The sequence below is a fragment of the Populus trichocarpa genome, chromosome 6 (assembly GCF_000002775.5).
Source record: "Populus trichocarpa isolate Nisqually-1 chromosome 6, P.trichocarpa_v4.1, whole genome shotgun sequence".
In the NCBI taxonomy this organism is placed as follows: Eukaryota; Viridiplantae; Streptophyta; class Magnoliopsida; order Malpighiales; family Salicaceae; genus Populus; species Populus trichocarpa.
This window is the reverse complement of record NC_037290.2, coordinates 15,211,308-15,237,011: the sequence shown is the minus strand read 5'-3', so window position 1 is coordinate 15,237,011 and position 25,704 is coordinate 15,211,308. Positions and strand designations below refer to the sequence as shown.

At 37.4% G+C, this 25,704-nt stretch overlaps 1 protein-coding gene across 1 annotated transcript; it reads left to right on the top strand.

The window, feature by feature from the left end:
* The first annotated feature begins 17,059 nt into the window (after positions 1-17,059).
* Positions 17,060-19,511, top strand: LOC18110998 (leucine-rich repeat extensin-like protein 3). The gene has a single exon (XM_006389274.3). The coding sequence runs from the start codon at positions 17,261-17,263 to the stop codon at positions 18,980-18,982; it is 1,722 nt and encodes a 573-aa protein (XP_006389336.2). The 5' UTR covers positions 17,060-17,260; the 3' UTR covers positions 18,983-19,511.
* Positions 19,512-25,704: the final 6,193 nt, after the last annotated feature.

The window sequence follows — 25,704 nt, the reverse complement described above, 5'->3', positions numbered from 1 at the left end:
AGTTAAATGCGGGTGAAACTATCGAATAATATGGTTGCATAAAATTAAGCTATTCTTGGACCTGGATTAGATGAATTAGAGGTTGTCATTCATGCTCCTTAGATCTCCCAAGCTCCTCTAGGTCCATCTTGCTCCATATATTCTGTACAAGCTCATTCAATGCATCTTAAAGCTTCTTTTCCTTAACTCTTATAATTGGCCCAATTGGCATCTCTAATGGGACGTTGGCATGATTACACTTGATGTTGGACTGATCCTTATCATCCCCTCTCTATTCAAAAGGATTCGATCTCAAATAATCACCTACATCAAATAGAGTAAGATTAGAAACATTAAAGGTAACACTAACACCATACTCGCCTAGCAAATTAATTTTATAAGCATTGTCATGGATCCTCATAAGGATCTCAAATGACCCATCTCCTCGTGGTTGTAGCTTTGATTTCCTACGGGCCACAAATCTCTCCTTGTGCATATGCACCCAAACCCAATTGACGGGCTGAAAGACAACATGTGTGTGCCCCTTATTCGCTTTGGTCGCATACACACGGTTCCTCTTTTCAATATGTTTCCGCACACTCTCATGAAGTGTCTTCACCACCTGTGCTTTACAATTACCATCCAAACTAACCCTTTTATCCATAGGTAAAGGAATCAAATCCATGGGAGTTGAAGGGTTAAATCCATACACAATTTCAAATGGTGAAAATTCAGTAGTAGAATGCACAATACGATTGTATGCAAACTTTATAAATGGCAAACAATCTTCCCAATTCTTTAAGTTCTTTTGAATGACAGCACGCAGAAGTTGTGTTAAGGTCATATTAACTACTTCGGTTTGACCATCTGTTTGGTGGTGACAAGTAGTTGAAAACAACAGTTTAGTACCCAATTTGCCCCATAACACATTCCAAAAATAACTAAGGAACTTAGCATCTCTATCAGACAAAATGCTCTTAGGGACCCCGTGAAGCCATTCTATCTCCCTAAAGAACAAATCAGTAATGTTAGTTGCATCATTGGTTTTATGACATGGAATAAAGTGTGTCATCTTTGAAAACCTATCAACAATTACAAAAATTGAATCCCTACCCCATTTTGACCTAGGTAAACCTAAGATGAAGTCCATTAAAATATCTACCCATGGTTCCTTAGGTATAGGCAAAGGGATATACAAGCCATGTGGTTGAGTCCTAGACTTTGCTTTTCTACAAGTTATGCATTTCTCACATATACGTTGTACATCTTTTTTTTTCATTTTAGGCCAATAAAAATGCTCAGGCAACACATCCAAAGTCTTAACAACACCAAAATGTCCATCAACTCGCCCCTATATGCTTCACGTATAAGCAATTCACGCATAGAACTTAATAGAACACACAAACGACTCTCTTTAAACAAATATCTATCAAGTCTATGGAACTTCCCAAAAGTTAAAGTTTCGCAAGCATTGTAAACATTAGCAAAATCACTATCATCCTTGTACAATTCTTTTATGTGTTCAAATCCTAGAAACCTAGTATCCAAAGTAGATAAAAGAACATACTTGCGTGAAAGTGCATCAGCCATAATGTTTTCTTTTCCTTGCTTATACTTGATCATATACAAAAAGGTTTCAATAAATTCAACCCATTTAGCATGTCTCCTACTCAACTTACCTTGCCCTTTCAAGTGCTTCAATGATTCATGATCTGAATGTATCACAAACTCCTTGGGCCACAGGTAATGTTGCCACACCTCTAAAGTTCTTAACAAAGCATATAGCTCCTTGTCATATGTAGGGTCATTCAAGGTTGCCCCACTACTGTTTTCGCTGAAATACGCAATGGGCCTCCTATCCTGCATTAACACAGCTCCTGTACCTATACCTGAAGCATTACATTCAACTTCAAAAGCTCTTGTAAAGTCTAGCAAAGCTCAAAAGTTTATCTTTCAACAAATTAAAAGCCTTATCCTATTCATCATTCCATTTAAATCCAATTGACTTTTTCACAATTTCAATTAAAGGTGCAGCAATAGTACTAAAATCCTTCACAAACCTTCAATAAAAACTAGAAAATCCATGAAAACTCCTTACCTCACTTATTGATTTTGGTGTAGGCCAATCCCGTATGGCATTAACTTTCTCCTCATCCATCTCGATACCCTGTATAGTTACAACATAATCAAAAAACACAATTTTCTCCATGCAAAAGTACACTTTTTAGGATTAGCATACAATTGCTCACTTCGCAATACACTAAGTACATTACGTAAGTGATCAAGATGCTCATTTAAGTTCTTGATATAGATCAAAATCTCATCAAAATACACAACAAACTTACCTATAAACGCATGCAATACACGATTCACTAAATGTATAAATGTACTAGGCACATTTGTAAGTTCAAACGACATAACTAACCATTCATACAAACCATGCTTAGTCTTAAATGCAGTTTTCCACTCAAAACCTTTTTTCATCCTAATCTGATGGTACCCACTCTTTAAGTTAATTTTAGATAAAATACATGATCCATGTAACTCATCTAGCATGTCATCAAGCCTTGGAATAGGATGTCGATACTTTACCGTTATATTGTTGACGGCACAACAACCAACACAAACCCTCAATGTTCCATCATTTTTAAGCACAAGTAACACTGGCACAACACAAGGGCTCATACTCTCACGAATGTACCCCATATCATCAACTCATCTACTTGCCTTTGAAACTCCTTCCTCTCCTCAGGGTTGCTTTTATAGGCTGGACAATTAGGAATCGAAGCTCCGGGTACAAGGTCAATCTGATGTTCAATTCCTCTTAATGGTGGTAATCCACTATAAATGTCTTCAAGGAATATATCATCAAACTCCTTGTTTTGGATGTGACATCGAGTGTGAAATAGGTTTTCCCGTTCCTGATCTACATCATCTTCTTTGATTTGCATGTTCAGCGCACACCTTATAACCAAGGCCTCCCCATCAACATGATAATCAATCTCCTCATCACTATAATCCACTAAAAGTGGCATCTCTTCACTTTCAGATTTCAAACTCCCCATTATCTTTTGTAAGCACAACTCTTCGGTTTGGACACTAAGAGGCAATGTGCCCCTTCCCTAAACACTTAAAACATTTAATATCTCTATCACGAGTAGGTTGAGATTCAGATTTACCTTTCCTATCTGCATGGGAATCCTTTTAGGCCTTAGGTGGTTCGACTTTTGCATAAGGCTTTGGTTGGACATCCCCCTCTCTCTTCAGATTCGGCCTCCATATTGAGGAAGATGAAGCCGAATTGGTCTGAAAACGTGTATTGCCCTAGATGATCTACATCATCTTCTTTGATTTGCATGTTCAGGGCACACCTTATAACCAAGGCCTCCCCCTCAACAGGATATGCAATCTCCTCATCACTACAATCCACTAAAAGTGGAATCTCTTCACTTTCAGATTCAACCTCCCCATTGTCTCTTGTAACCTTCTCTTCGGTTTGGCCACTGAGATGCAATATGCCCCTTCCCTAAACACTTAAAACATTTAATATCTCTATCACGAGTAGGTTAAGATTTAGATTTACCTTTCCCATCCGCATGAGCATCCTTTTAGGCCTTAGGTGGTTCGGCTTTTGCATAAGGCTTTGGTTGGACAACCCTTCTCTCTTCAGATTCGGCCTCCATGTTGAGGAAGATGAAGCCGAATTGGTGTGGAAACGTGTATTGCCCCTACGCTGATCTACATCATCTTCTTTGATTTGCATGTTCAGCGCACACCTTATAACCAAGGCCTCCCCCTCAACAAGATATGCAATCTCCTCATCACTACAATCCACTTAAAGTGGCATCTCTTCACTTTCGTATTCAACCTCCCCATTGTCTCTTGTAAGCATAACACTTTGGTTTTGACACTGAGAAGCAATGTGCCCCTTCCCTAAACACTTAAAACATTTAATATCTCTATCACGAGTAGGTTGAGATTCAGATTTACCTTTCCTATCTGCATGGGAATCCTTTTAGGCCTTAGGTGGTTCGGCTTTTGCATAAGGCTTTGGTTGGACATCCCCCTCTCTCTTCAGATTCGGCCTCCATGTTGAGGAAGTTGAAGCCGAATTGGTCTGAAAACGTGTATTGCCCTAGATGATCTACATCATCTTCTTTGATTTGCATGTTCAGGGCACACCTTATATAACCAAGGCCTCCCCCTCAACAGGATATGCAATCTCCTCATCACTACAATCCATTAAAAGTGGAATCTCTTCACTTTCAGATTCAACCTCCCCATTGTCTCTTGTAACCTTCTCTTCGGTTTGGCCACTGAGATGCAATATGCCCCTTCCCTAAACACTTAAAACATTTAATATCTCTATCACGAGTAGGTTAAGATTTAGATTTACCTTTCCCATCCGCATGAGCATCCTTTTAGGCCTTAGGTGGTTCGGCTTTTGCATAAGGCTTTGGTTGGACAACCTTTCTCTCTTCAGATTTGGCCTCCATGTTGAGGAAGATGAAGCCGAATTGGTGTGGAAACGTGTATTGCCCCTACGCTGATCTACATCATCTTCTTTGATTTGCATGTTCAGCGCACACCTTATAACCAAGGCCTCCCCCTCAACAAGATATGCAATCTCCTCATCACTACAATCCACTTAAAATGGCATCTCTTCACTTTCGTATTCAACCTCCCCATTGTCTCTTGTAAGCATAACACTTCGGTTTTGACACTGAGAAGCAATGTGCCCCTTCCCTAAACACTTAAAACATTTAATATCTCTATCACGAGTAGGTTGAGATTCAGATTTACCTTTCCTATCTGCATGGGAATCCTTTTAGGCCTTAGGTGGTTCGGCTTTTGCATAAGGCTTTGGTTGGACATCCCCCTCTCTCTTCAGATTCGGCCTCCATGTTGAGGAAGATGAAGCTGAATCGGTCTGTAAACGTGTATCGCCCCTTCGTTGATCTACATCATCTTCTTTGAATTTGCATGTTCAGTGCACACCTTATAACCAAGGCCTCCCACTCAACATGATATGCAATCTCCTCATCACTACAATCCACTAAAAGTGGTATCTCTTCACTTTCAGATTTGTCCTTTTCAGATTCAACCTCTCCATTGTCTCTTGTAAGCACAACTCTTCGGTTTGGACACTAAGATGCAATGTGTCCCTTCCCTAAACACTTAAAACATTTAATATCTATATCACGAGTAGGTTGACATTCAGATTTACCTTCACATCCGTATGAGCATCCTTTTAGGACTTAGGTGGTTTGGCTTTTGCAAAAGGCTTTGGTTGGACACCCCCTCTCTCTTTAGAAGCCTCTAGTTGAGGAAGATGAAGCCGAATTTGTTTGAAAACATGTATTGCCCTCTGTTTATTTGCCTCTCCACCTTCGTTGCCATATGGACCGTGTCCTTCAATTCCACTCAATGTTGTTGATACGGTTCAGCCTTGTGACACAACCCAAGCAAGGTTAGATCAAGCTGAAACTTTACCAGAACATTCTAGAGTTGTTTGTCTATATTGGGGTAAATTTTCAGATGAACTGTTAGATCGGGCTAAAATTTTTCGTGGACTCTCCAACATGTTTTCCTACCTTGGGTTAAAATTTCAGGTCAATTGGAGTTCGGGAAGGCACCACAATACTGGTCAACAGAGGTTGTACGAATTTTGTTATTTACTTCCATTTGACTTGTGGACTTCTTATTTGGTCACGTAACCCACACGTAAATACACCAATTCCCGGAAAGCCATGTAAATCAGGTTTGATAGACTCGAGTGTGAGAAAAAGATAACTTGTACCTAGGCACCAACACTATTGGATTCGCGAACGAGAAGTATAAGGATGACACCACGAAGATAATTGTTCTTCGATAAGTTGTTTTTCAGTTCTTTAGAGAACCATGTAAGGGAGATTATCTCACCAACACACACACACACACACACAAAGTGTGACAAACAAGAAGTTTTATTAATCTGAATTGTCTTACCTACATGTATGGTTATGCCTTTGTTTATACTAACTCTAGACTTAAATAAACCCTAATGGACCTCTTAGGTGGACTTATATGAAGTCCACTTACAATTAACCCAAATAAGTAATAATAACCCAAAGACTGAGAAGAAAATAATAAAAATCCAAAAATTACCATCCTAAATATGCTAGAATCAGATTTGTCACAATTAAAAAGTCCCAAATAGACTAGGAAATCTGATCTGAAGGTAGAATTTATTCTGAAGTCTTCTTTCCTTTTTGTAGCTAGGATGAATAAGGAATCCTTGTAAGAAAAGAATTCTGAAACATTTATGAATCCTTGCCACACATGGAAACTATGTTGCAGCCCATTTAAGATCTTCGGAGAATTAGGAGATTCCCAAAATAAGCTGTCACATCCTTTTAGGCAAAGAATCCTAGCCAAATAGGAAGTTCACAAGTTAAAAGGAAGTAAATAACAAAATTCGTACAACCTCTGTTGACCCATATTGCGATGCCTTCCTGACCTCCGATTGACCTGAAATTTTAACCCGTAGGAAAATATGTCAGGAGACTCCACGTGAAATTTCAACCCGATCCAACGGTCGGATTGAGAATTATGATTATTGGCGTAAAACTGGATAGTTGCACATTTTACATCAAAATCCGAATTTGACCTTGCATGGATCGTATCAGTTTCTGAAGGATAATGTCATCTACCACATTGTCATTAGATCATCATTAACATAATAAGTGGTTGGTAAATACTATCAAGACATAGATGTCGCGGAGGACTTAACCCAACGAAGAATGTGGTATGTGCCAAAATTTGCTATTATACATTTTGGTTTTTGGATTGCATCGCATATTTTAATGAAACATGTCTTTTCAGTCTCTTTTTTGTTTTGAAATCAAAAGATATTTATGCGAAAATAATAACTTGACATTATATTGTTATCAGCGATTGGATAAATATAATGGTAGAATGATTGGAACTCCAAGGTGTGTTATGCAAGATGCTAAGAGGCAATCCTTACCTTTATAAAACTCATAAAACTGACCCTTATGATTGACTCCATGGCTCTATTCAAAACATTTTAGCCACATCAATTTTGAAAAATCCCTTTTGCCAAAATAATCCTAAAAATTGAATTTGTTTTTTGGTTTCAGAAATAATTTGATGTTTTCTTAAAACAGTGTTTATACTCCTTTTTATAAGGTGGGAAACAAATCATTCAAGTAATTCCTATTTTGAGGTCACCAAACAATTTTGAACTAAGAAACTAAAAATGAAAATGCATAAAAAAATTGCACCCCATGTCTCTTAGTCCATATATTAGTTATATGTATAAATTACATGTAGTTTGATTTGTTAGTCATTGATTCACAAAAAGAATCACACTGAACAAGGACAGGTTCTAACCGCTTGTGTTTGAAATGATGAAAGACCATCTTAACTATCCTTTCACATTCTAAAATATATCCCTTGTGATCCTCATTTGAGCTTGAATATGTTTTTCTTTGTAAAAACTCTAGCTTCACACCCCACAATAGGAGGCAAATGAAAATTCCAACAATCAAAGGTTGATCCTAATTGGGATCGCATCCCATATTTCGGGGGGGGGGGGGTGGGGAAACAAAATTCAAAGATCAAAGACCAAGGAGATATTGTGGAATATAAAAAAAAGCCTGAGAAATCCAAATGTTGGGGGGCATGCCTAAATGAAAAGGGGGGGTCGGGGAAACAAAATTCAAAGATCAAAGACTGAGGAGATATTGTGGAATATCAAAAAAAGCTTGAGAAATCCAGATGTTGGGGGGCATGCCTAAATGAAAAACAAAATGACCAAGTCCAGGTGAAAACAAATAAGGATGCCCCAATATAAAGCAAGCAAAATAGGCAAATCAACTAAATATGAAAGAAAAGAAGATTGAAAGCTATAATAGCAGTGATCCTAAGTTTTTAGAACCTTAAGACACTCTTTTAATCTATAAATTCCTTTCTTTCATAACCAGTAGCAATAGCCTACCTACATTATGTGCCTTTTAAAAGCCATTTCTAATCAAGCAAAAAGGCAAACTGAACCAATAAATGTCGTTCTCAAAATGCGAAAGAACTTTTTCACAAGAATCCTGACAATGAGAACAAAACTACTCATTATTATTCATATTGATAAAATAAGTACTAAAAAAGAAACAAATGTTTTTCAATAAAATCTCGAGTTTTTACTCAAGCATTCTAGCCTTGAAACCTACAAAAGTAGAAGGTCACCTCATCTTGTACCTTCACTAGATCAAATCATCTTTTTCCTAAGAGAGATTAAACCTCTGGGGGGCAATGCAGTGGATCATAAGAGAGATAACAAACAATCTCTAGATCAGTTAGGGGGCAAACGAACACAAATCAAATGATGATGATAAATGCCTTTTGATGATAAGCATAAGAATGAGAACAACTAGATTAGATGAGGATAATGTTGCTCAATGATAGTCTATGATTTAATGAACTCCATCAGAGAGTAATGCTACATTTAGGGGGCATCTTCATGTTTGAAAATCCAGTTTACCCTTTGAAGGATGACTATGATATCTGAAAAATGTCATCACATGAATACATTAGTTGTGGGCAATTTGCAATAGTCATTGACAACAAAGGATTTGATGAGCTCCTTCAGAAAGTGAGAGTAATGGAGTGTCGCTTCTTTATCAAAGTGAGTGGGCAATGGTGCAAGAATAATTGATCACGTGGACATAACCCAAACGGGCTGATGCAATGAAGAGGCAATCAAACACATTGATCACATGGGCAAACCTAAGTGGGTTAAAGATTTATGCTAAGCAACTAAGGGGTTAGATCGGTAGCAACAAACCTTTCCACCAATCAAAGGATGATTTACAAGAAATGGGGGATTTATGTTTCAAATCAGGTAAAGATGCATACATGTCATATAATCCCAAATTAGTGCATAATATTTTTGCAAGAATTGCATAAGAAATAATCCTAATTGAAGTTAATTGGAGTCTAGCAAGACTCCAATAAGAAAAGAAGCAAGGTTCTGAGCCCATCAAGGCTCCCAATAGATAACAAGAAGTCTAGCATGGAAAAATCAGGAAAGGAAATCTCCATTCAACTTTGTTATCAGGAAATCAACCTTGCATTTAGGAAGTCTCACTCTGCCATCAAGAAGTTTTAGACTCAACCATGTAATTAAGACATCTCTGGCAAAAACCTTTCTCGAGGTAAGTCGTTTTTCACCTGAGCATGACAATGAGATCATTTTGAAAAATATTTATATTTTCCACTTAGGCAAGTCACCCATTACAATAAGGTCATTTTGAAAAATCTTTGTATTTTTCCACATAGGGAGGTCGCCCATTACTATGAAATCATTTTGAAAAATCTTTGTATTTTTAACCTAAGCAGGTCGCCCATTACAATGAAACCATTTAAAAAAATCTTTGTATTTTCCCACTTGAGCAGGTCACCCATTACAATGAGACAATTTTGAAAAATCTTTGTATTTTTCACCTAGGCAAGTCGTCCATTACAATGAAACTATTTAACAAAATCTTTGTATTTTCCCACTTGGATAGGTCATCCATTACAATGAGACCATTTTGAAAAATTTGTGTTGATGCAAACCTCGTGATCACATAGTCACGCAACCCACACAAGACACCAATTCCCGGAAAGACAAGTAAAGCAAGTTTGATAGGAGTGTGACACAAAGATAACTTGTACCTAAGCACCAGCATTATTGAAAACGGAGACCCCCACCCAACAAATATTGATTCGTGAACGAGAAGTATAAGGATGACGCCACGAAGACAGTTGTTCTTCAATAAGTTGTTTTTCAGTTCTTTAGAGAACCATGGAAGGGAGATTATCTCACCAACACACACACACACACACACAAAGTGCGGCAAACAAGAAATTTTATTAATCTGAATTGTCTAACTTACATGTCTGGTTATGCCTTTATTTATACTAACTCTAGACTTAAATAAACCCTAATGGACCCCCCTTAGGTGGACTTATATTAAACCCACTTACAATTGACCCAAATAAGTAATAATAACCCAAAGACTAAGAAGAAATTAATAAAAATAATAAAAATCCGAAAATTACCATCCTAAATATGCTAGAATCAGATTTGTCACCATTAAGAAGTCCCAAATAGACTAGGCAATTTGATCTGAAGGTAGAATTTATCTTGAAGTCTTCTTTTCTTTTTGTAGCTAGGATGAATAAGGAATCCTTGTAAGAAAAGGATTTTGAAATAATTATGAATCCTTGCCACACTTGGAAACTATGTTGGAGCCCATTAAAGATCTTTGTAGAATTAGTAGATTTCCAAAATAAGCTGCCACATCCTTTTAGGAAAAGAATCCTAGCCAAATAACAAAATTTGTACAGCCTTTGTTGACCCGTATTGCGATGCCTTCCCGTACTCCATGTAAACTTTCAGCTCGATCCAACGGTCGGATTGAGAATTATGATTGTTGCCGTAAAACTGGATAGATGCACTTTTTACGTCAAAATCTGAATTTGACCTTTCCTGGATCGTGTCATGTGTTTTTCACTTGGGCTTGCCTGTGAAATTTGACCATTTAAAAAAAAAAATCCTTGAATGCCCATTACAATGAGACCATTTAGAAAAATCTTTGTATTCTTTACCTAGGCAGGTCGCCCATGACAATTTGACCATTTAAAAAATCTTTGAATGTTACCAATAGACAGGTTGCCCGGTACAACTATACCATTTCAAAAACTCTTGTTTTTTCACAAAGATCATCTTTTTCTTTACAATTCTATTTTTTTATAATATGCCTTTGAGCCTTATCTCTTTCCTTTTGAGTGCACGAGCTCTCATCTCCCAGATAGAACATCTTTTAGCCCTCCATCTCTTTTCTTGTTAAGTGTGCCTTTGAACCCTCATCTCCTAAATAATGTGTCTTTGAGTCTTCATCTCCTATATAGTGTCTTTGAGCCTTTATCTTTTAGATAGTGAACTTTTAAACCCTATCTCTTTCCTTGTTGAGTGCGTCTTTGAGCCCTCATTTCCTAGATAGTACGCCTTTGAGCCCTATCTTTTTTCTTTTAAGTGCGTCTTTGAGCTTTCATCTCCTAGATAATACGCCTTTGAGCCTTATCTCTTTTCTTTATTGAGTGTGTTTTTAAACCTTCATCTTCTAGATAGTGCACCCTTGAGACCTATCTCTTTTCTTTTGAGTGCACCTTGGAGCCCTCATCTCATAGATAGTACGCCTTTGAGCCCTATCACTTTTCCTTTTGAGTGCGCTTTCAAGCCCTTATCTTCTAAATAGTACGTCTTTAAGCCCTATCACTTTTCTCTTGAGTATGCCTTTGAGCCCTTGTCTCCTAGATAAATGCCCTTTCTAGCCCTATCTTTTTCCTTTCGTGTTTACTTTCTAGCTCTCGAATACTGGATAATGCGCTTTCTAACCCTATCCATTTTCTTTTAAGTGCCATTTCCAGGCCTCAATCATCCGAGTGCACTTCCTAGCTCTCACAACTAGATAGTGTCTGCAAGCCTTATGCATCTATTTTAAGTGCACATTTGAGCTATAATCTCCTAGATACTATGCCTTTTAGCCCTTTCTCTTTCCTTTGGTGTGCTCTAGACCTCGCTTGCTAGATATTATGCTTTCTAGCCTCATCCATTTTTTTAGTGCGCTTTCGAACCCTTAACCATCAGATAGTGCATTTTCTAGCTCTATCTCTTTTCCTTTGAGTGAGCTTTCAAGACCTCACAGCTAAAAACTCTTGTTAAAGATTCGTCAATCTTTCATGTATCTGTGAATATCTCAAAATTTTGGAAAGATTAGCCATTTATTGATTTGGTAAATCCACAACTTTAGCATGGCCGAAGATGAAGTACATCATAGGAGATGGAATGACAACCTCTCTATGGTTTGATAATTGGCATCCTTACAGCCCACTCGCGGATTCTTACGGGTAAAGATTCATCTATGATTCAGGTATGGCCAAGAACGCGAAGGTGAATCTGCTAATTCAGAACTCAGAATGGAAAACTCCTACCACCCAAGCTATTGGTTGGCACCCCATTATAGAAGCTATTCCTTCCAATTCTAATCCTAAGATGGGGCAAAAGGATGAGATAGTTTGGTTGGATTCGCCAAATCACAGATTCTCGGTCAAAGTAGCTTGGGAACAACTAAGACGTCATAGTCAGATGGTTGAATGGCATGACATTGTGTGGTTCAAGAACGCTGTTCCAAGACATTCATTTCTTCTATGGATGGCTGTCCAACAGAAACTCACAACTCAAGATAAACTTCATCGGTTTGGTATACATGGTCCCAATAGATGCTCACTCTGTCTCCGCAACAATGAGGATCACAACCACTTGTTCTTTGAATGCTCCTATACTAAAGCGATCTGGTGGGATGTTTGTGACAGATGCGACATTCCAAGAATGACAAAAGGCTGGGATGAATGGATTCGATGGGCCACTGTCTCTTGGCATGGCAAGAGTTTCGTCAATTTTTCTCGTAAACTGAGTTTTGCAGCTACAGTGTATCATATATGGCAAGAACGGAATGCAAGGATCTTTGCTGGACTGTCTAGAACTTCGAATTTGGTCTTTAATCAAATCGAATGTATCATTCGTGATAAGCTTGATTTGATGAGGAATGTCGTACCAACAAATGAAAACAAAAGGATCCAACGAGCTTGGAGGGTGAATACCATAGATTCTTAATTTGTTAGTTAGCTAGTTGTATTGGTTTCCCTAACGAATCTAGTGAGGTTTCAGTTTTATGGTCGGTGGCTAGCCTGAAGCCATCTGTTGTTTTATGTTTCTGTTATCATTGTAAATCCGTGGTTGCCCCTTATAATGTTTGTATCTTCTTCTTTTAATACATACGTCAACTTACCAAAAAAAAAAGGTAAATCCACAACCTTTTATCTTTTTTTTTTCTTTATAAGCTTACTATCTAAAGTTTTTTTTTTTTTTAAAAAAAAACATTATCTCCCCCACTCACACAAATAAAAACTTTAAGAAAACTTAAAAAAACACCAAATTCTCTTCCCCATTCATAAAAAACCGTAAATTTATTTTGTTACTCCATAGTTGTCAGCCACCACACAAACAAAGGCACATCTATAACCCTCATCTCCACGGCTAAAAACAATGACCAAACCCAGCTTTTTTCATGCCTATTGTCACCATTACTAGTAACCTCCCTTCAAAACCTACAACAACATCTCACTATCCAACCACTACTCATAAAACCAAAAAAGGACTCACGTCATACCTTTGGCCAACACCTAATACCTCACTGCCCAACGCCATTTCCCTTCTTCTTATTTACTAAGAGCAGCCCCTCTAAAACCGGACCCTTTCTTAGCCAAAACATCACAAGTATCTGTCTTTCCATCTTTCACCCTTACAAAATATAATTCTGGCATTTCATCTTCTTCTCTCAACCAGCCTCACCCCTTTGTATCCATTATTAACAATAATCGACATCCTTTACCGTGACAAGCTTTGCTTCCTCTTCAACTTTTCTCCACCATCACCAACCCTGCACTTCGCATTGTCCAGCAACACTAGCCATACACCTCCTACTAGCCAACATCAACCTTCAATTTCCAGCACTAGCAGCATCTCCTTCATATCTTAATCGATGCTGCTCCATCTCTTTTCTCCACCGTGACCAGCCTTGCACCAGACATCTAGTAGCATCCCCATAAACTCTAGCCAATACCAACAACTCTTCTTCTCAGCAATGCTAGCCTTCCACGCCGTAAGCAAGGGTCTTTTTCTCAGCCACGTTAGGTAATTTTCCTTCCTCAATAACCTATATTTTGCTTTTCTTTTTATGATACATGCAGGACGTGAATTAATTCACGTCCTGCTACCTCTCTTTGCCAGAAAAGAGAGATGGGTTAGATCCTTAGCCTAGCCCATCTTTTTTATATATTAAAAAAATTGTCAGGCCTTCAGCCAGCCCAACCCAATCGGATTGGGCTTGGGCATCGAGCCCAGCCAGCCCTGCCCCTTAAGATAATAGCGTTTTGCTAAACATACCCTAGTGCCTTTCTCCTAGTTTTTAATTTATCTTTATATTAAATTATGCGAACCTTGTGATCACACAACTCACACGCAAAGACATCAATTCCCGGAAAGCCAAGTAAATCAAGTTTGATAGGATTGTGACATAAAGATAACTTGTACCTAGACACTATCACTATTGGAAACGGAAAGCCTCCACCCAACAAATATTGATTCGCGAACGAGAAGTATAAGGATGACGCCACGAAGCCAGTTGTTCTTCGATAAGTCATTTTCAGTTCTTTAGAGAAGTAATGAAGGGAGATTATCCCACCAACACACAACAAGTGCAACGAAAGAAGTTTATTGATCTGAAAATTATGTAACCTTACATGTCTGGTTATGCTCTTATTTATACTGACTCCAAACTAAAATAAACCCTAATGGACCCCCCTTAGGTGGACTTATATGAGGCCCACTTACAATTGACTCAAATGAGTAATAATAACCCAAACACTAAGAAGAACATAATAAAAATCTGAAAATTAATATCCTAAATATGCTAGAATCAGATTTGTCACCCTTAAGAAGTTCCAAATAAACTAGAAAATCTGATCTGAAGGTAGAATTAATTTTGAAGTCTTCTTTCCTTGTTGTAGCTAGGATGAATAAGAAATCCTTGTAAGAAAAAGATTCTGAAACATTTATGAATCCTTGCCACACTTGAAAACTATATTGCAGCCCATTAAAGATTCTTGTAGCTCTAGGAGATTTCCAAAACAAGCTGTCATATCCTTGTAGGAAAAGAATTCTAACCAAATAGAAAGTCCACAAGTCAAAAGGAAATAAATAACAAAATTCGTACAACCTCTGTTGACCAGTATTGTGATGCCTTCCTAAATTCCGATTGACCTGAAATTTTAACCCAAGGTAGGACAGCCTGTCTGGAAAGTCCACGTACAGTTTTAGCCCAATCCAACGATCGAATTAGGGAATTATAACTATTGCCGTGAAACTGGACAGTTGTGCATTTTATGCCAGAATCCGAATTTAATTGTTTTTTCATTGCCCGGATCATATCATTAACTCTTAGCCAAATAAAGCTTTAAAAAATCCAAAAAGTTCTAGAAAATTTCAGGGACTATTTTGAAATTATTATTGGGTCCTTCACGTGTTTTGTCGACATTTTACCTAATATCTAGTTGTAGACTTCTACTAAAAGATATAGACCCGATATTAAAAAATACCTGATTTTTTCCAAATTTTAGATAAAGGGCATGCAAAGATATTTATGATTATAATGCTTCTATGAGGTTAGATAAAGAGTGTGAGGTTAAACAACTTGCAAAGATTTATAAAGAAACTAATGAAGAACATGAATAATAGAGAGCTTCAGTTCAGCGCCAAAAGGATGAAAAATGAAAAAGGGCAATAATGGTTATCACTAAAAAGTATATATGCAAGTGGATGGTAAGGCGTGCTTATTTGAAATTATTATCGGCTACTACTTTCATACAAGAGGCTAAGTAATTGTCCATTTAACCTGTTGTGATTTGAGGATGAATCATCTTGAAGAGAGAAGGAATGGTACGATCAAAACAATGTCAGATTCAGATTTTGGCGTAAAATTTCCTACCATCTAGTTTTACGCTATTAATCATAACATCAAATCCAACAGTTGGATCAAACTGAAACTTTACTAGAAGATTCTAGAAGTATTTGTCTATGTTGGGGTAAATTTTCAAGTGAATCAGAGTTCAGGAAGGAGTTGTGATACAGGTCAGAACAGACTATATGAATTTCGCTATATACTTTCTTTTGACTTGTGGACTTCCTTATATGACAATGAGCATTTTCCTATAAGGATGTGACAACTTGTTTTGGAAATTTTCTAGTTCTACAAGGATCTTAATGGGCTGCAACGTAATTTTTTAAGTGTGGCAATGATTCATTAATGTTCCAAAATTCTTTTATTACAAGGATTCCTTATTCATCCCAGCTACACAAGAAAGAAGGATTGATGGTATTCAATGACAGATTGGTTTCTAGGATAATTGAGCATCATTGTAGGCTATAAATAAGCCTTATATCAGACTTGTATTGTTTTCTTTTTTTTTCTTCTCTTCTCGCAGCAGCATAAGGGATTGATTTATGAGTTTTATTTTTATTATCTCAGATATAACCCTAGGCTTGTTTAAGCTTAATTAATACTTTATTTTTAGTTAGGATCCAAAACTTGTTTGGATCAGGGTTTGGGCTTACTAATTAAGGTTTTGAGTTAATTTTTGTAAGTGAGTCAATTCAGCCCACAAAGATAAATCTATTAAGGTTAATTTCTCAGAACTATTTAAATGCACGTGAAACCTAAATTTCATAACCTTTGATGAATAATACTTTTGAACTTTTCAGTTTAATGTGTGAGAGAGATTCTTGCATTTTTTTTGTTCTTGAACAAACTGAATCTGACTTATCAAAGATTAACTGGCTTCGTGACGTTATTCGATTTCATTCCAACAATGTTGATGCGTTGAGACAAGTTTTTATTGTGTTATATTCCTATCAGATCTCTTTTGGCTTTCTAAGATCAAATCTCAATCTTAATTGTGGGTTGCATGACCACGAGATTCGCATCAATATATCAATGAGGTATATTTTTAAAATCATTTTAAAAAATGATTTTGATTAATATATAAACTAATAAAAGATATATTTTCTATCAAATAATAAAATAATTTAATTAACACTTACATCTAAAATGTCTAAAATTTTGAACTACTATTTAGTAATTGAAAATGAAATTTCAAAATAAAAAATAAAATAACTTTCTAAAGGTATCTTTGGGATTGTGATAGTGGTGGCGGTTTCAAGTGATTTTCACTTAGAAATACATCAAAATAAATTTTTTTTTATTTTTTTTAAATTATTTTTAATATCAATACATCAAAACTATATAAAAATATATTAAAAAAATTTTAAAATTTTAAAAACATTATTTACATTGCGTTTTTAAATACTCCTTGTAATGGTAGAGAAAAGTTAAAAAAGCATTAGTATGAATCTGGTGGGCTTTGAGCTGTGATTTAGTTATCCTTTGACACGTCTCCAAAATCCCTAGAAAGTATCTCTCTCTCATACACACACATTTTATGTCTAAGATCTCTACCTGCATAACATTTGCTTCAAAACCCCATTTTCTTCTAGCAACACTTGGGTGAGGGAAGTAGAGAGGTGGTGCGAAAGAAGAGTATATCAGATGTCTCACGTGAGATGAAGAATAAGACCCCCTTCCCTATTCATCTCTCCCTTGTCATTGCCTTTTTTCTAGGCACAGTTGTATGCCTCTCTGTTGCTCAACAAACACCAACTATCTCGAGCTATGGAGGAGGCCTCAGTGATGCTGAAGCTATGTACATCGACAAGCGGCAGCTTCTTTACTACAAAGATGAATTTGGTGATAGAGGAGAGAGAGTCACAGTAGACCCATCTCTAGTTTTTGAGAATCCAAGACTTAAAAATGCTTACATGGCATTACAAGCTTGGAAACAAGCCATTTTCTCAGACCCTCTAAATCTAACAGCCAATTGGGTTGGGTCTCAAGTTTGCAACTATGAGGGGGTTTTCTGTTCTCGAGCTCCAGACAACAAAACAATCCGTACAGTTGCCGGCATTGATCTCAACCATGGTGATATTGCCGGCTACTTGCCAGAGGAGCTTGGCTTCCTGGTGGATCTTGCATTGTTTCACATCAACTCCAACAGGTTTTGTGGGACTATACCTCACAAGTTCAAGAAACTGAGGTTACTCTTTGAACTGGATCTTAGCAACAACCGGTTTGCTGGGAAATTCCCACAAGTTGTGCTCAAGCTACCTTCACTCAAATTCTTGGATCTGAGATTCAACGAATTTGAGGGCACTGTACCGAAAGAGCTATTTGATAAGGACTTGGATGCAATCTTTATCAATCACAATAGGTTCGTTTTCGATCTGCCTGTAAACTTTGGCAACTCCCCAGTATCAGTCATTGTTTTGGCAAACAACAAGTTCCACGGATGTGTGCCATCAAGCTTAGGTAACATGTCAAATCTCAATGAAATCATCCTCATGAACAATGGATTTAGATCTTGCTTGCCAGCAGAGATAGGTTTGCTTAAAAACCTGACAGTGTTCGATGTTAGCTTCAATCAATTGATAGGTCCATTACCTGATACAGTTGGCGGGATGGTGAGTCTTGAACAGCTCAATGTAGCTCACAACATGCTCTCTGGGAAGATTCCGGCAAGCATTTGTCAGTTGCCGAATTTAGAGAACTTCACCTTCTCTTATAACTTCTTCACTGGAGAGCCACCAGTTTGCTTGAGTCTGCCGGATTTCAGTGACAGGAGAAATTGTTTGCCAGGAAGACCAGAACAGAGATCTGCAGCACAATGTAAGGCTTTTTTGTCTATGCCTGTTGATTGTAGCTCGTTTAGATGTGCTCCTTTTGTTCCATCGTTGCCTGCTCCTCCTCCGCCTTCACCTCCAGTGCCAGTACTTTCACCTCCACCACCGGTTGTTATTCCAAAGTCACCACCAGCTCCTCCACCACCAGTTTACTCACCGCCGCCACCACCAGTATACTCTCCGCCTCCACTACCGCCAGTGTATTCACCACCACCACCGCCTCCTCCCCCACCTTGTATAGAACCGCCTCCACCATCACCGCCTCCGCCAATACATTATAGCCCACCACAACCACGTCCAGTTCATTACCGTTCACCTCCCCGACCATCACTGCTTCCACCAGTTAACTACCATTCGCCCCCACCACCATCGCTTCCACCGCCAATTCCATGCGAAAACCCTCCACCACCATCCCCACCCCCACCCCCACCCCCACCCCCACCGATAATCTATGGAAGTCCGCCCCCTCCGACTCCAGTGTATGAGGGGCCATTACCACCAGTCACAGGGGTGTCATACGCTTCACCCCCACCCCCACCCTTCTATTGATTCTTTTGAGAATTTACCTCTAACCTTCCATCAAACCAAACAAGGAAAGCAACACTATGGAATTCGTCATCAGGGTTTCTTTTTTCCTGGCAATTCTCGTCGCTCATTAAGAGAAAATTGAGAAAGGGTCTGTGCAGTTTTCCTCTTTTGATTGAATCATTGGTCTCTCAGTGAGATTTTATTGCATCATTGTTATTGATTATTGAAGCAGAGAAGAGGATAAAGAGAGGTAAGAGGAGACGTTCTCTCCATATTTATTTGAATTTGTAATGAAATATTTGAGTTGCGAAATAAAAATGGCAGAGAAAGATCAGTAGGCTGCAGAGAAAGTTGAATGTATCGGGGATGAAACGGAGGCCCAAATCAGGGCTAGCTTAGCTAGCATTGCTGCTGGTTTGTGGGGTTTTTTTTTTTTATCATACTTATTTCCTTATTTTTCTTTTCAATATATAGTATAATCACGAACATTTCACTTGTACTATGTTGTAATTTCGTTTTGTTGTGGGAATGAAAATTACATTTGCCCAAACTGTCAGTCAATTCATGCCCATTTTGTTTGATCACTCTTGCCTAATTTCTCTCTCATAGTAAGATTTTGCTATCAATAAACAGAATTTAGAAGCAGTTTAACTAAGTAGCTAAAGGATCTTGATGAATTTCTTTCTGGGAATCCATGCGTTTCAGTTTCAGTGATCATATCCTCCTCTTCATTCATCAAGAAATGTCAGTTGCCATGTACATAATATATATTTGTGGGACATTTGACAACTATTTTCCAGCTTATGCAGAGAAAAAAACAATTCCGGACTTCGATTCCAGTATGTGGGTGTTCTTTTTAAAGTGAATTAGGGGGCCATCTGTGTTGTGTTGTTTTCGATCGGGACGAGCTGCAGGTTCTTATTAATCCCAATCCAGTCCCCTTGATTGGTGCTGGATTTTTACTCTTTTTCCTTTTCTTTTTTTCATTAGATTAAATAGCGTGCTTGCAGTCAAAACATCATTTTGTCAAAAAATTATTTATTTATTTGTACTTCAAATTAATTTTATTTATTATTTTTAAATTGATTAAATATATTGATATAAAAAATAAGTTTTAAAAAATAAAAAAATATTATTTAATATATTTTTAAATTAATCCTTTTTTTTTAAATAATAGCTATTTGACACTACAGTCCAATCGCCCGTGTGCATTCCGTTCCCTTTATGTGACTTCGAAATTTTGAATTTAAAACCTTTGAAATTATTAACCTCTTCACTTGATGGTTTCAAACTTGGGCTATTGGACTCTGGGATGTTGATCTTTTACGGTAGTATATGCTCATGAAAAGTGGAGTCAAATTGGAAATCTCTCTTTACCGTTAATACTTTTAGGTGTGCATCATTATGTATCATATGGTATGTTGGTCAGTGGTGTCCGCTCCTAAATTCCCTCCCTTGCACGCGTTTCCTTTGAAAAGGTGCAAAAAACTCCTTTCTTCCATTCTTGTTTCCCGCCGCTTGAATGAGATCGCTATTGGATCATTTCCTTTATCATCTTTTCTCAACATGGATCATCTGAGCTGTCTTTACCTCTACTGTTTCACACGAGTTGAGATAAGATGGAATTGCAACAACCATCACCATTGGCCAATCCACTAGCCCAACTGCTGTCTTTAGCCTCTCATTTGTGTGGCAACATTACCTCTGGTAGCACAAAAATGTTCCCCCAGCCAAGTTGAGTGAAGCCCATATTCGCATGTAGGCAACTTCAAAGCACAATTTAGCATCTCTCCTCGTAGATTGAGAAAAGCAGAGAAAGTGTCACGTTATCAGATCCCTACTGGAACAACTTTATTTGTATTGGTGGGGGCAATTTAAAGGCAAGAGAACAACTGATGTGTATCAGCCTAAAAATATCAGCAGTAACCTGTTATTTGTTTCAAATGATCTAATTACTCGGTTCAAGATAAATATATTTGAAAAAGACATTGAATATATTGGTTTTGAAAATTTCGATCAAGTTAGAAATAAAATATCCATAAGAGTATCAAGAAAAGGTCTTAATACATTTTATCCATTTGCAAGAGGGCCCCAATACAACCTTATTTAGGCCATTAGTGAAACAAAAGAATCTTACTATAACTTGGAAATAACATAGATGGCTATCTTTTCCTTTTGTTTCTACGATTAATGGGCTGCATGGAAGGCTATAAATAAGCCTTGAATCAGTTGTGTAATATTTTATTTCCTTCTCTTCTTCTCATAGAAGAACATGGATTTAATATTAGAGGCTTTATTTTATTTTGTTAGCTACAGTCCATGGCTTGTTTGGGCTTAATTAAGACTTTGTTTTTAACTAGGATCCAAGACTTGTTTGGATCAGGTTATGGGCTTTTCAGTTTAGGGTTTTTGGGTCAGTTTTGAGTAGACCTCATATAAGTCCACATAAGGGGTCTATTAAGGTTAATTTTCCAAGAACTATTTAAACTCATGTAACCAAAATTTCAGGAGCCATTGATGAATATTACTTCTGAATTTTTCAGTTTTAATGTGTGAGAGTGATTTTTGTATTCTTCAGTTCTTGAACGAACTGAATTTGACTTATCGAAGATTAACTGGCTTCGTGGCGTCATTCTACTTCATTTCAATAGTGTCGGTGCCTTGAGACAGGTTTCCAATGTGCCACACTCCTGAGTTTTTTTCGGCTTTCCAAGATCAAGTCTCAGTCTTGATTGTGGGTTGCGTGACCACGTGATCACAAGATTTGCATCAGTTGATATTAGAGCTAGGCTCCAAAAAAAGATCATATCCTTCTGTTATTTTTATTTTTTAGTGTTCCTTTAAGTTTTTTAGTGTTTGCGTTGTTCATCTTGTTCTTTGTGTCCGCGTCATCTAAGCAAAAGAAAAAATGGTTATATTTCATCTTGTTACTATCTCTAATCATATCATTAACATATATAAGAGATATTAGTTGAAATTTGAAGATTTGAAAGATGATTCAATTTTGCCACAAAAACACAACTCTTAGTGAACTATAAACAAACCACCTCATAATCAATTGAAAATTCATATTCAGTCTATTTGGGGTGTGATCACATCATATGTCAAATTTAGGTGCATTCTGATATCGTTTGCTTAAGATTTTAATTCGAGGTTCAATTCTACCGTAGAAACACAACTCTTAGTGAAATATAAGAAAATGACCTCATAATCAATTCAAACTTCATATTCTATCTATAAGTGGTGAGATCGCAACATATGTAAAATTTAGGCTTATTTTGATATCGTTTGCTTGAGGTTTTAATTTGAGGTTCAATTCTGCCGCAGAAACACTACTCTTAGTGAACCACAAGCAAACCACCTTAGAATCAATTGAAACTTCATATTATGTGTATTGGGAGTGATATCACACCATATATTAAATTTGGGCTTATTTTAAAATCGGCTTCTGGAGGTTTTAAATTAGAGGTTCAATTCTGCCGCAAACTGATCATACAAAGGGTTTGGGTACCTAGACATAAGAGAACGACCTATAAATTCTTTTTTGTGGTATTTTTAGTATTACAATACTAAATATTGAATTTTAGATCATTTCAAGATTTTTTGGTCTGGGTTTCAATTCTGTTATGAAAAAATTGTGTAACACGTTAGATTTGTGGCAAGTTTCAAAGCGATCAAGTAATTTTTTGGCTTATCTAGGAGTCAAGTAATTTTTTTGCTAATATTCGCTTCTGTTTTGTTTTATTTCGTGTCTTCGTTTCGTCCACAATTCGTATGAATTTGCATTGCTACTTGCAAAATCATAATTATAGTTTTGTTTTGCTTCGTTTTCAGTATATTTATTAATTCTTGAGTCTAAAATTTTAATTAGAGTGCACTGCGAAGGCTATTGACTTTGATTTGTTAATTTCAGTTCCTAAAGAACCAAAAGAAAGCAAGTTGTGAGGTAAAAGGCGTAGTGAACTTATTAGAGTGAAAAGCCTTGATTTTTTTTTTGTGATACACGAGAGGTGTGATGATATATTTTGTGCTACTAACCAAATTTTGCAGATTCAAAGAATGTCTGAAAACAACGAATCAGCGACACAAAACGCTGATGTAGCTTTCCAATTGCGAGTCATAGGCCAACAACTCGAGTTGTTATCTAAGACATACAAGGATCTGAAAGATGAGGTGAATTTGGTAAAGTAACAGAATAGTGGCCATTGGGGTGCCGTTACTCCACTTATCTTAAAGTTGATACCATATGTATTTTAAAAATGAGATGAGTGATGTGTGAAGGTCTTAGATCCATATCCAATATATATGCATAATAAACATGAATAACTATACATGCTAAAACAGTAAAAAGGGCAAAAAATAAAACTGATAAACTCAAACAACACAACAACGAAAACACAATACGACAAACATTTTTAGCATTAAAAAGACAAAAAGCAAAGTTTAGTCCTAAGAAGTTCCTAGTGGAGTCGTCATTCTTTCACACCCTAGACATCGTGACGACCGATTAAAATTTAATCTCAAAGGAAAAAGGACAGATAGCTGGCATCTTGTTCTTTGGGGGGAAAGGTCTAATTCAACGAGTCGCCACCTAGTATTATGGTCACTAGGAACCCTAACTGCTCAACATGGATTCTATAGAACGAGACTGGTTATGCGAAGGAGAAGATGCTATCACCCTTTAAACGTCTTACCTGAAGCAGACTGCATTGCTGGTTTTGTATAAAATTGCTAAGAGTTTGTTGTATTATGCTTTTCATGGTCCGCCTAGGATATTCCTGACTCTAGCGTCAGTGAATAATCAACTAAAAATATTTTCAACTCTGGTGTTTGTAAATATTACACAACCCAAAAAGTGCGGTATTCCTGACTCTGACGCTAGTGAATAAATCCATAAAATTCTGTATTAAACAAAATAGAAACTCTTTTTTGTTAATCTTTTTTGGACTGGATCTAGCCTAGTCGTACGGGCTGGACTGTATCCAGCCAGGCCCAACCTGGTTACTGGCCCAAACAAGTAATTGGTTCTACCACTGTTGCATGCATGCGTGAATAATTCACGCATGCATGCAACAGTAACAATGTAATTAAATTATCGAAACAGGGAAAGAAGAACTTACCCGAGCCTGTTATGTAAAAATTGTTGACGATCTAGCTTGTTGTTCACGGTGGAGATAGCGTTGGTGGTGTGAAGGAGGGCTTCCAGACGTTGCTTTAATGGAAAACAGGAGGAGCATGGTGAAGCTTTCCGATGCTATTTGTTGTTGTTGCTGCACTGCAACACTAGTGTTGCTACAAGTGTTGGACCGAAAAGAAAGTTGCTACTGGACTTGTAGGGTGTGCAGCTGATACCGATGGTTGCTGCTTTAGGAGGGGAGGAAAGGACAGAAGGGTTCCCTCTGCTGGGTCTGTGAGATGAGGGAGATGAAATGTGGTCTTTTCTTTTTTGTGTTTTGCTCTGTCTGGGTTACGGGGATGAGCTGAGTGGGAAAACAAATGAGTTGAGAGCCGTTTCTGAAGGCCGGGGAAGAAGAAAAGGAAAGGGTTGAGGAGGGGGGGCGACGGTGGCTAGTATAGGGTTCGCTGCCCCCTCCTCTCTTCTTTTTATGTTTCTTCTCTCTTTTAGGGTTTTTGATAATGGGCATCCTTCTAGGGTTTCTTGTGATTGTCTCCTCCTCTTTGTGCATGCACTAAGATTTATATTTATAGTGCAAGAGTCCCATCGCGTGTGAGAAACAAAGTTTTCTCTCCTTTGAAGTTTGAATTTGATTAAGAATCAAATTCGAAAGCGGATAACTATCATTATCTTGAAGATAAAGATAAAATGGTAAAAGCACATTGTAGTCCCTAATTTTTGCGCAAGCTGACAAATCACTTTTTATCGAAATAAATCTTTGATATTTTATATTTACAGTTTACCCCCGTAAAATTAAATCAAGAGCTAACGGGCCAAAATTGTATAACACCTTCGGTAGCACAAAAATGTTCCCCCAGCCAAGTTGAGTGAAGCCCATATTCGCATGTAGACAACTTTAAAGCACAATTTAGCATCTCTCCTGTTAGATTGAGAAAAATAGATGTCCAGAGAAAGTGTCACATTATCAGATTGCTATTGGAACAAATTTATTTGTATTGGTGGGGCAATTTAACCCATTACATTTTCCAAAGGTCCAATGACTCGGTCCAAGACAAAGGCCAATATTGAAAGAGGCATTGAATGCATTGGTTTTGAAGGTTTTGACCAAGTCAGAAATGAAAGGTCCATTGGATTATTAAGACTTTGTTTTCAACTAGGATCCAAGGCTTGTTTGGATCAGGTTATGGACAACCCTAGGTATGAAAGCTTCAGGAAAGCCTCTAGCTTTGCAGGTTGTCATGCCTCATCTTACTCTGTTAAGTAATTCTTATGAAAAGCAATAGTGTTAGTTAACCAAGGAAGGAAATAAGTCTATTGGCCAGCAAAAGACAGCTTAGCTAGAACCCCATTATTCGGTGGATAATAGCATGCCAGCTGAACCTTTCCCACCTATTAATTCATTAGACAACAATGTTCAGCATGACACTACTTATGTCCACCACTCTAAACAGTGGAAATTTAAACTTTTTAAAGGCTGTTAAGGGTGTAGTAAAAATTGACGTTACTAAGAGCCTAAATAGAAGCTTGCAAATACTCACCCCCGACTCTAGAATATGGAAGTGTCATAGTAAATCCTCTTTAGGACGTGTTTGAAGTAGGCTGTAAA